This window comes from Vidua chalybeata, chromosome Z (assembly GCF_026979565.1).
Source record: "Vidua chalybeata isolate OUT-0048 chromosome Z, bVidCha1 merged haplotype, whole genome shotgun sequence".
Classification (NCBI taxonomy): domain Eukaryota; kingdom Metazoa; phylum Chordata; class Aves; order Passeriformes; family Viduidae; genus Vidua; species Vidua chalybeata.
In genome coordinates, this window is record NC_071570.1 from 41,494,198 (window position 1) to 41,506,589 (window position 12,392).

Below are 12,392 nucleotides of genomic sequence, written 5' to 3' on the forward strand. Positions count from 1 at the left end.
TGGTTTCTTAATTCTGCTCTGGGATTTGAAGCAGTCAGTTGTTAAAGGAAGGAATGTGAGAGCTCTCTTTCTCTGAAAATTTGCTCCCCCTAGCCTGCTACACAGCAGCTTTTGGAGAAAAAAGCATTTCTGGAGTTGGAAAGTGCATCCCCAGTGGAAGAACATTAATTTCTCTCTCGGATAGATGAGAAGCAGCTCCAAATGTGACAAAACAGCTATGACTGCCATCTGGGAAGGTTTGAGTCTGATTAACACTTGTTGGACCAGACCAAGGCAACATTTAACAGGCGCTCCCTTGGCGAACCTGCTTAAACACTGCTTTGTGCCTGGAAGTTTTATGGGCAAACAAAGACAAAATAATTTTGCCAGTGTTAACGTAGAGTAAGTTTCACTACATTTAAATTACCTATTTATAGTAAGTCGTGGCTGCTTTGTATTCTCCAACTCAAGAGCACAATATACTGCCTGTTTTTTATGACAACACTCTGTAACCTTTGACCACACAGTGAGCTGGAAAAACCCAGTGCCACATCCCCTTAGGTGTGCAAGGAGTCTGGTGTTTAATGTATGACAGAGCTTTACTTAGACATCAAAATTTTAGGTTCCTTAAAAATGTGTAAAGGAGACAAACACACCCTTGGCTCCTCCAGCGCCCAAGAGCCCAGGCAGAAGCTGATGCAGTCAGCTGCAACTTGCTGTTTTTTTAAAACAGAGCCAGGAGGTAAATTAATCTCATTTGTTTTTATACAGAAAGGCCAAACAGATTGAAAGTCCTGGGTGGGACCCTTGGCTTGTGAAAGGAGATTTAGCAAATCTTAATTGAACATTAAATTCCAGATTCCCGGTTCAGTTTTCCTCTGCTCTGTTTCTGTGTCCTGTGAATCCCTTCACAGCTCATTGTTCTCTCCAGTCAGTACATAGCAGAACACCTATGAAAATGTGAAATTCTTCAAATGCTTGAAAAATTTTGAATGTAAGATGCCCAGACCTTGTTTGGTTTTGCTATCCACTTTAGGGGAGAAAGGGAAGAAAAACACTGAGGGAAACAAGCTGATCATGACCAAGCTTGATAAACCAAGACTTTCCTGTGGTAGAGATTGGTGCATGATTATTAAAATTAAGGGCATGTCCTTACACAGCAGAACCTCAAGAGGGATTGAAGTTAACCCTGGAGTGGCTCTCTGTGCTGTGGTACTGCTGGGCATCCCCAGGCTCACCTAAAGGACTTTTGAGATCCCAAGAAAAAAAACAGGAATACAATTTCTGAGAAGAAATGTGGAGGTTGGAGGGTGGTACCACCCTGGAGACGTTTGTGCTCTAAGCCCCTTTTCTGAGGAGGCATGAAGTCAGAGAGGGCAGGGAGAGCTGAGGACAGCCTTGCTGTAATGCACAGACTTCTGGTGGATGCCTCCCCCAGGGCTTGTTCCAGTGCCTGGGGATGGATCCTGTCCCCAGCCAGCTACTAGGGGGATCTGGAGAGCAAGAGTAGTAGGGAAGAAGCAGGAACAGTGAGCACTGACCACCAGACCTTCCAGTGTCATAAACTGAAGGGGGTGCAGCATGCATGGGAAAGCATGACAAATTTGCACTCAAAGGGAATTAAAATCTGAAACAAAAGACCTTTTCTTCAAGTAGCATTGATTAAAGTAGTGTCAGAGTGTATGTCTTCCTTCCCTGAGTGTCTTTGAACTCAAGCAGTAAAATATTGAGAGAGTCTGTGAAAGAATCACTATTTCTACCTCGAAGTATTTGCCATTTGTTAAAGCCACTGATGAGCTTAACCCTCAAATTCAATCTGTTTTTCAATCTGAGAACAGTGCCTGCTATGTAAGATTAGTGTTCTCAAATTTCCCAGCTGCTTAAAACATCAGCTTCTGAGTATTAATGAGAGCATGTCTAATAATTTACCCTAACGTGTTAAGTCAGGAGCTGACATAATGTAAATTAGCAAACTCAATTACCAAGTCCTATGAAGATATCACCAGAGATGCAAAGAAATTGGGAAGAAGAGAGAGAACTGCTAATGTTTATTTAAATAGAAAATGACAAAATTACTATAAGTAAAAAAGGGCTTTGCAGGCTTCAAAATATTTCTTACAAAAAATGCAAAGGAGAAAAGGGAGAGCAGAGTAAATGACAAGTTCAGAAGGAAAGTCCTTAATTCTGTCAATGGAATGGCCTTGCTTTGCAGGATGGGCTGGCAGAGGCGCTGCAGAACTCAGGCTGCTGATAAATTATGATGTACTTTTTATTTTTATCATTAGTCACTTCTGATATCCCCCCATTTGTGTGGACAGAGAGGTGGAGCATCTGGAAATGATGAACATGTCTGAAGAAAGGAAGACACATTAATCAGACTTACCACCAACACAAGGACATTCATGAGCCGATCAATGCTTGTTCGCTTAAAAGTTGTTTTTCCGCTGTTCTGCATGAGTTTTGTGTCTGGCCCTGGAGATGAAACACACTTGTTAATTTTAGTAATAAAACTTATCTGTTCTAAAGCTGATTCCCTCTGAGGCCCCACTGTGCTTTTCAGCATAAATAACCATCACAGCTCTCATGAAGTCAGGTACACACAGTTAAGAGTGCTAGTGGGAAACTTGGGCAGAAACAGGTTAAGTCATTTGTCTGAGATTATATGGAGAGAGTCACATAAAACCACTAAATCTGGATTTTGACTCAACTATCTTCTTTCAACATTCAACCCTTCCATTCAGGTTTAATCATTTTTTACAGTATATTTGGTATTGCTATGTTATTGGTGACATATTATGTATTATTTCACATGTCTAGAGGAGTATAGAAACAATAGAAGGACTATGCTCATGAAAAGCATAGATCTAATCAATAATATTATTGATGACCCTGATATTCCAATGTAGATGAAAATCACATAGGAATGATACAGAGTGTTTATTTCAATACACTTGAGAGAATTCTTAGCCAAATTTAATTGTTACATTCTTTCTTAGTCATCGATCAAAACTCCCCTCCTGTACTTTGCTACATGGATTTCTGAAACTTTTTTTCTTCTCATGCCTGGTAGAAACATAAATACTTGATTCCTTTGTGCATGCTGGGTGTGATGTATCCCCACACTAGTGCTGCTGGGCTCTGCAATCGGCATGTCAGTCTTTTTACCTACCAGCATAAATAACGAGCCCAAAGCACCACTCTGTGTTCCTGATAGTACAGCCCCTCAGCAACATCTTCTCGTTGTCCAGGGCATATTTCTCTCCCCGAAGAGTAAGAGTTCCTGTGAATTTATCCAGTTTGTTGTTTGGTGCCTCACATCTGACTTCTCCTGTAAAGGGAATGTAAAAGCAAAAATGGAAATCTTGGTCCAGAAAGGTGTCATCAATACTGCATTCCCAGCTGTTCCTCAGTGAAGACAATATTTCACATTAGTTACAGCCAATTCCTAACCCTGTCATTCCCATTCTATATCTTATATTTACTGTTGTTCTGGGATGTTGCTCCTTCCCCATACTCATCTCAAAATTGAAGGGACCACAGTGAATTTGGATTTATCCAATTCTTTGGACATGGCAATTTTTTATTGGTAGAGTACAAAACAAAGTTTCCACAGCTTCTGTGTGGGTGAGAAGAAATGTTCAACCAGCAGCATACTTTTAATCCATTCACAGCAAATTCATAGTGGTGGGGTGTCACTGGATAACTTTAGCTAAAAATGCTGACATCACCTTTTTTCCTATTTCATTTTCCTTCAAACTGCAGGAGCCCAAGCAAGTAGAATCATAGCCTAAAGGCTGCAGAAGAGTAATTAACTGAGGTGTCTTTGTTCACTGATTTTTAATTTCATCTGTTTTATAACTCACATCCCAGGAGCACATAAAAAGATAACGCTACCTTCTTTGGCCACTGAGCTGACACTGTAAGTGATTTGTGTGTCTATTGCCATGCTTTATATTTATTGCTTGTAATAAAATGTGTTCAGATACCTCAGTATAAAAATGACTATTGAAATCAACCACTGCACCTGACATTTAAAGATACAAAGCAGAACCCTGTGGATGTATTGAGAACTGGAAAATACAAATATGCCTTACTGAGAGGCAATCTAAGAGTTCAGTCTGTTCACTTAATCAGCAGTTATTTTCACCACAGACTATAAATACCTACTAAAATACTAGCATTTGCATAGAGTACAGTTCTTCTAGCTGCTTTCAGATTTACACACCAGGCTCAAGAGACTAGAAACAAAATCCAGAGAAGTCCAAAAGAAAAGTACAGCTTAAAGTGTCATGATTGTCTTCGCCACTACAGATTTAAAATCAAACATTATGCAAATGATCAAAAAAGCAGCTCTAATCTAGGGCAGACAAACCATCAGACATGAAAGACTGAATAATTAGGAAATTCAGTGATGCATGTGGCATGAGAATTCATACTAACAACTGTGTTGCTCTTCTATTTTATCATCTGGTTAGTCCAACAAGGACCAGACCTGTGCCTCATCATTCCTGAAAGTCTCTAGTAACCAGGCCCATCTCACTGCCACCCTCACAAACACCTTGAAAAGCACAAAGGAAACAGGGGCTTTGCACTGGAAGCTCAAACAGCAAAATGCAAAGCAAACCCAGGGTATCGTCTCCCACCAGGAACACTGTGCCTGATGTGGGACAGTGCTCCTGTGAGCACCTCACGTGTCCACATCTGCTTTCCCATAAGCGGATGTGTCTAGGCTTCTGACACGCTGATTTTGAGATCAGAAGGGATTCATCCAAAAGAGACTGACCACAAAAGAGTGAGAAGCTCTAAAGATCCCTCCAGGGCAGCTGCATTGAGCCCAGTAGCTCTGCAACTGAAGGCACCACAGCCAGGCACCATGCCTCCTGTCCCCCTCGCCCAGCAACAGCAATAAGGTATCTGGAATACATTTCAGCTGAAAGGGTTAAATACTGCCAACTCAACTGTGATAAGTAGAGGGTAACTGAAAAGTATTGTTGCCTTTCTGATCTCCCAGTTCCCTAAATCAAACAAAGAAATTCAGTGTTTTGCAAGCATCTTCCTTATCTGAACCATCACACAAACATCATAACTCACATTAAGCATTCCACTGAGTGCCTGTATTAGCTGCACAACCCTGTCTTCTCTTCCTGTCTTAAAAAGTAATTAGATAAAGAGTTACATAAATATTTAAATATTTCTACTGAGGTTTGCTAAGGGAAATGAAAGGCTGGGTCTGATTCCAGGCATTCTTCCCAGTACACTGTCAAATATAAATCATCCTGGGAAACATTTTATTCATTTTAAGTATTGTGAAGAGGCCACTTTTATTTACAACATAAGTAAAATAGAGATTTAGAGAATAAATAAATAAATATCCAATAAGAAAATTCTCAATTTTCCAAAATATTTTAAAATGTTTTTTTAATTGAGCACTTCCAAGAACACAGTGCTCTTAGATAACCATCATGATAAGCATGCTTGAAAAATTATCTAAGATTAAGACTTTGCTTACAAATTGATAGACACTTCAGCCTGCTCAGGAAAATAATTAAGGCATTCTACTCCAATTATTAACATTAAGCATCTAACTGTACATGTAAAAACATATTTCTCAAAACCTAAAACACTCAGAACCTCAGCCATCACTTCAAAAGAAATCCTGATGTACTGAGCTTACACTTGGTAAAACCCACACATATTATTGCATAAAACCTCAACAAAGAAGGCAAAAGAAACTCTACCAGAGACAGTCTCAGCTATGCTCTTTGCCACATCCCCACCACTTGTCCTGGAATCATCTACTTATTTTAAAAACATTTTTTCCTAAAATTATTTTCCCTCTATATCTAAAAGTATTTCCTGAGAGCCTGCAATCCTTGAGGCGTTGCAAGGACAGCAGCATTCATTCCACCCTGTAACTCCTCCTGTAATCTTGACCTCATATCTAAGCCAGCAGGGCACTGCAGAACGTGACTAACACCACTTGGTCTGTTCCCTCATCTTCTCTCCACAGACAAATGATGTGTGAGCATGGAGTATTCTGGTTTTGATAGGTCTAGCTCCTTTCTCTGTATATGCTGCTAAGTATTCTCTGGCATCCAGTGACAGGACACATGGGAATGGTTGAAGTTGCACCAGAAGAGGTTCAGACTGGACCTCTTTGGAAACATTTCTTTACTGAGAGGGTGACCACTCACTGGAACAGGCTTCCTAGAGAGGTCATTGACAGGCCCCCAGCAAGTCTGGTTTAAGAGGCATTTGGACAGTGCCTTTAAACACATACTTTTATTTTTGGTCAGCCCTAAAGTGGTCAGACAGTTGGACTAGACGAACATTGTAAATACCTTCCAATTAAAACATTCTATTCTATTCTATTCTATTCTATTCTATTCTATTCTATTCTATTCTATTCATCCTATCCTATCCTATCTTGTATTTGATACAGAAAATAGTGCTAAGCCCATCTATACTGCTTGCCTTTAGATATTTTAAAACTCAGTCTTTATTGTTGCACTGAGAGAGGAAAGGAACAGCTTCAGGGTGAGGGTTCAGGCTGGGAAGGCTCACCTGTCCTGTGTGCACAGTTATTCCTCAGGTCTGTGTGATGTCTGGGAAGTGTCACTGATCAGAAGATAAATGTAATCAGTGCATCAGCATTGCTACATCAGTGTGTAAATGTTTTGAACTAAGCATAAGGTTTTGGGAAAACAGTTTCCATTGTGCAGTTATGTGAACTCTTGTGCTGGCTTTCAAGGTGGGTAGTCTCGACTTGTGCAGACAGACACAAAAGAAAAGTGTCCAGCCAGAAGAATTACCACCCGTGCAGTGTCAGGTCATAGCCATGCATGGCACCAAGGCCTGCAAGCAAAGAGGGACCTTTTCCTTTACATGTGGTGTTGATATCTGTTGTACAGACTGCAGGGTGCCTGTTCTGTTTTGCCATCACTGTTTCCAGAGAAGACCTAACAGGGGGCAGTGGACAGTTTGGAAGGAAGAATCCCAGCCACTCTATTTAATTTGGGCAAGTCATCCGTAAAGTGAATTTTCCATTTATACTCACCATTGAAGTCCGTCAGCTTCTGAAGATCTTCTCCAAGCTCTGCAGTGACTGTTAGTGCCTGCTTCACCTTCAGGTTTGTTTCACTGTGACAAACAATATAAGAAAAAAACATGAACTGAAAGTCATATGTGAACTGAAAGCTTTTCTTGAAAATCACTTCTGCTCTTGAGGACAGTCTTCTTCCTTAGACATCTGATGGACTGTGATACTGTACATCTATTTTACCTGGCCAAAGGGTGTAGATTGTCTCTTTGAGTTGCAATGACAGGCATTCAGAGGAATTCTGAGCATGGTACCAAAGGTGAAGTGGCTCTGTCTTCTTAATTTCTCCACAGAGCAGTGCACTCTCTACCATGTCACTCAAGACACATTTAAACCCAAGGTATATGGGTTTAAATGTATATGGGTTTAAAAAACCCAAGCATATATGAGACCTCTGAATATTTTCTCCCATGGCATTCTGATCTGGAAGATTACTTCAGTCCTGGGACTAGCTAGCTGGGGAGCTGGAAATGCAATGTCAAAAGCATACTGCATTTGTTCAGGGCCTCTTAAAAGTGGCACTTGTGTGTATGAAAACTACAAACCCATTTTCAGCAGAAATCACATAGGGAAAGTCCAGAGGGCTCTCTGCAGGGTCTTGGGAGAGACACAATTTCTTCAAATCTCTGGTCTTGCTTAGTTGCTCAGGCTATTGCTAGCTCTGAGCAATGCAGAAAAGGTAATGCAAACTGGGTGATAAAGATGAGTCAGCTCCAGTTTATTCCAATTAATACAAGTTGCAGCCCTCTGGTTTTGTAGCTAGTTGCGCCCTGGAGTGAGCAGCATTTGGAAGCCTTTGCTGTGTGCTTGCATTAATATTATTCTATTGCAGACCAAAGGAGATTACCAGAGTTATTCATTATGATTTTTTCACCCAGATAATCTTTCTCAAGGAAAATACTAGAGGAGAGAAAAGCAGCAGCTTCTTCTGGGGATATTGCAGGGACATGTGTCTAAGTAACTCTCAGTGTTAGAAGTGCTGTCACTGAAAAGTAAAGTCCCCTCCTCACATGACATTTGCACTCTAGAAGCAAAAGTATCCACCAGAAGACGTTACTTTCAAGATACCTACCCAAAGTTTATTCTACATGCTATGAAACTCTTGCTACCAAAGCTATTGCAGGTATGCCTGCAGCACCCAGGGTCACCAGGAATGTGGCTTTGCAGTGGTGGCAGTGGTTGCATGCCAAGGCCAGGCTCACTCACCCATCCAGCTCAGCTGTCTCGATGTATGTCAGGCTGTGTGGCTCACTGCTCGACAGCAACAGGAGATCAGCCTGAGCACAGAGAGACAAACAGACTTGGCATGAATTCACACAGGCAGTAGGCATTGCGGAGCAGTGCTGCTTGTGGCTACTGCCACATCATCACTATGACTGATTTTCTCTTATCACTCTTGTGATAAGAGTGGCAGAGATTAACTGTGATCAAGATAGAGACAAATGGTACTCACTGTCACAAAGTTGTTGTTTTCTAGTTTTATTATATCCCCCACTTGGACATTCATCCATTTTTGTTCCTTTAACCTGCAAGGAAAACTCTAGTAAGTAAGCACATATAGCAAATGCTGCTTGGGAAAGCAGGGAACTTAGCTCTGCTCCTGGAGCCAGACCGTAGGTGCCATCAGGACTTGGGAGCAGGGTCTGCCATGATGTGTCCTGATCCATACTAAGCTGGAGGACCACCATAGTAAAAAAAAAAAAAAAAAAAAAAAAGTAAAAATCAATAAAAGCAGTGGTTGGGCTGACCCATGCTGGGTTGAGACCAAGCCCCACAACAGTAGTACAGTCCATGTGCACTATCCTTGTCTTTGTCTCTGTAGTAACTACTCCCTTCCTTCCTTCTCTTAAAGGGTCACATTGCCTCAAAAAACCCTCTCTGCTTTGTGTGAGAGACTTCATCTGGGAAAACTGCAGATTGTGTAAGGTTTTCAGAGTGGTGCTAAGGGCAAGAGTAACCAGCTTTCAGGAAGGGCCGCGCAGGTGCTTTGGCTGTGCATTTGCCTGTCTGAGCCATGTCTTCAGCGGTCTTCACAGCATTAAGCCAGATGAGCACACAGGAAGCTAGCTAAACTGCAAGCACCAACACAGCCAAGATAGTTGTACATGAAAATTCTAGAGGTGAGAAAAGATCAGTCTCAAAGCAGGACTGGGAGCTCAAGCTTGAACTCAGTTCAATCTTGCTTATTCAGTGTTGGTTAGAGCAGGACAGGATCTGTGGTTTCCGGGTTTTGAAAAAGGCAAAACATTATAAAATTTCTGTGTCAAAATTTGTTTCCTAGACACAGTAACTAATACACAGTAAACTAAGAAACTGGTTTATTTAGCAGAGAGCACAAAAAAAACATGTCCCTGGTCTTCAGTTTCCACTTACATTTTTAACTGTTTGATCATCTGTTGGAGTTTACGCAATGTACTGCTATCTATAGTGTGGAAAAAAGTCACAAAATACTTCCCAGCTGTGTCCTATGCATAGTTGGACTCCACAGAGCTGCAATCACATCTGTCTGCCATGAAAGCCAAAGCCTCTGCTACTTTTTCTGCAGGAAAGAACAGTGCTAGCAATACAATGTCCAAAGCACACAGCTGAAATGTTTTGGGTACATCTAAGCCAGAAGTGCTAAACACACTCAAAGTATAATGAAGTGTATGAAGGAGCTATTCCAGCTTCTTAATTTGAAATATCTTGTTGATAATGCCTAGTTTTGCTTAATGCAAAATAAATGCTAGGAGTATAAATGGATCCAGAAGATAGCTTTGCATGTTACTTGTGGGGTAAGGAGTAAAGTAATACAAGACTCTGAAATTCTTACTTAAACATAAACACCCAGGAACAGAAAAATAGTTTAGTTTTTGTCAGCACAAGGTCACAGCCATAATGTCTGCACAGATTCTGGTACTGTGTCTAGGGTTTGTTAATCAGACACATAGTCCAAAACTGCATGATGAAGTAGTGGTATGAAACACAATTCAATTTTAAATTGTTTAGTGATCCTTGAGAATCACACACACACACAAAAAAAAATCAAAAATATTTACTAATAAAATGCTTTTTCTTTGAGAACTACAGCAAAAATGACTTACATGCCATTGATCAGGACCTGGACTGGGCGGTTGTTGACGTGTTTGTCGCTTTTGTGTCGATTCTGAAAATTAGATCAGAAGATTAAAAGGCATTTCCAGGAAACCAAACACACAGGAGTCACAGGCAGTTCATTAACATTTTAGGTTTCCACCCAGCTGGCTGAATGGGTCAGGCAGATTAGGGTCACAACTGAGTCAGTGTTCAGCACATGTTTATGGCAGCGACACAGAGCATAACCAGACTGCAAAGGGCAACAGGCAACACTGGGCTTGCTCTTGGAGAGAAGAAGGAGGGTAGAGCCTTACATGTCACTTTAGCCCTGACTCAGTTGGCATTGTTCCCACCCACCTCAGTCTGTAAACACCAGAGAAATTCATTCCTCTGCTCTTATATGGAAAGTAGCCACTGATGTTTTGGCATTGCTCCATTGAACATCAAAATCATTTTAATAATGAGAGAAAATCAGATGCCAAACTCAGCTCTAATATCACTCTGTGAAGTCAATTAGGATTTTGACCATTAGCTCTGATGGCAGCAGCCTTTGGCCAAGTCAGAGCAAGTTTGAAAAATCACAAGTGGGTTAAGCAATTGCTCCCTACCAAATTTGTTTTCCCCCTAAATTGTACTAGATGACAGAAGATAAGTTCTCCAAAGTGGAAACCTAAGAAAAGATTTCTGTACCTGCATCCAGACATATCTATGAGTGATCACATTTTCAGACATGCTGAGCAGTTTCACAGAAAGCCGATGGAGCTGCTGAGCTGTTCAGAAACTTGGAAATTCTAGCTCCTGTTTCAGTAACAAACTATAGATTTTAGGGACTTAATTTCAGACCCCATCTGAGTGCCTGCCACTACTTTGTTTAAGCGGTTTATTTCAGTTACTGTGCTGAAGAATCACAGGCCAATTCTGAAGTACAGGTCAGAAATACAGAACTTACAAAATCATCAATGGCATCCTTGACTCCTGATACAGCCAGCACAAGCACCAGGGGCACCACTGTTGTAAACCAGGCCAGTGAGGAAATCTGAGGTATCAGCTGTAGGAAGAAAATACCTGAGTTGACATTTCCTGCCAGTTCAGAAAACCACTGCTTCCTAATCAAGCTGCAGACAACATTTTTCTATGATATCTGAATATAGAATAAAGACAGAAATGTAGCTCCATCCCTGATATGTGACCCTCCACCCCCTCAAAAGGTGGGAGAGCCAGGGAACCCATGTTTTCTTTACAAATCAAGCTGTAATTTAAGTTAGAAAAATGAAGCTGTCAGAAAGTGTAGTGGGTTGTTCTTTATTGTTGTTTGCATAATTAGGATTGCCAAATCCCCAGGGCATTTCTTTGGAAGTACGGACATGGGCAAGCCCCCTGTGAGGGACTCAAGAGCTATCTGAGCAAAACTAGCTGTGCAGAGCCCTCAAAAGCTTCTGTTCTTTGTTTCAGTAACTTCTTGCATTTTGCTGAAGTAAATTTTGCATCAATGGACAATGCAAGCTGTTGCCAGGGCTGACCTTGCTCTCCCAAGAGCAGCACAGCCACTTTTGTTTCCTACATCTTTAACAGTGAGAGGACCAAAGAGTTGAGGGTGATTCTCTTGGGCCGTCAGTCATGCAGAGGGACATGTCTCACTCCCACACAATTCTCCCCTTCCTCTAGAAGTGCAGCACCAGGGATGGAAGCAATGTGAAACCAGAATTAGTGTGTCCCTCAGTTTGGATCTGGGTAGTGTCAACTCCACGTGCATTCTGAAGTTGATATTTATGCACTGTCATAGCCCAGATCCTACAGGCACCATAGCCCTGCTCAGCTGTACAGGCTGCAACTACTGCCTTCTCACCTACCTTGGAAAACACATGTCCCACTGGTCTGTGCCAAAGGAGGGGGAGACACAGTCCCCACAGCCTGCCCATCACATCCACACTTGATGCAGGAATAGTCCCACAGGGATGGAGTGAGGAATATGTAGACTAATGCCTGCCCTCTTTAGGCTACCTTGATGTAAAGAAAAGGCTGTGTGCTTTTATGTATAGTCAACCCTAGATGGCCTAGCAAAACACCCAGTGGAATAATATGAGACAAATACTTTGAAATTACATGAATTTGACAGACAAACAGCTAGAGTGCAGTACAACAACACAGGAACTATGCTCTCAACTCAGCTGAAAAGGCACCTTCTCTTGAAAAATATAGATGCACTGTAATTTAAGATGCACTGTAAATAAGCAAAAAT

At 41.4% G+C, this 12,392-nt stretch overlaps 1 protein-coding gene across 5 annotated transcripts in view; it reads right to left on the reverse strand.

Annotated features, from left to right (window-relative positions):
- Positions 1 to 12,392, reverse strand: part of LOC128782167 (phospholipid-transporting ATPase ID-like) — an 84,002-nt gene that overhangs the window by 29,085 nt on the left and 42,525 nt on the right. For 4 of the 5 annotated variants that reach the window (XM_053932369.1, XM_053932368.1, XM_053932366.1 and 1 more), the window contains 8 exons: positions 11,103 to 11,201; positions 10,162 to 10,223; positions 8,532 to 8,604; positions 8,285 to 8,355; positions 7,037 to 7,119; positions 6,544 to 6,597; positions 3,149 to 3,307; positions 2,363 to 2,451 (listed from right to left, as the gene is read on the reverse strand). In XM_053932369.1, the coding sequence (XP_053788344.1) occupies positions 2,363 to 2,451; positions 3,149 to 3,307; positions 6,544 to 6,597; positions 7,037 to 7,119; positions 8,285 to 8,355; positions 8,532 to 8,604; positions 10,162 to 10,223; positions 11,103 to 11,201 (690 nt within the window). The remainder of the gene's footprint in view (positions 1 to 2,362; positions 2,452 to 3,148; positions 3,308 to 6,543; positions 6,598 to 7,036; positions 7,120 to 8,284; positions 8,356 to 8,531; positions 8,605 to 10,161; positions 10,224 to 11,102; positions 11,202 to 12,392) is intronic. The other variant, XM_053932370.1, reaches the window with a different exon arrangement.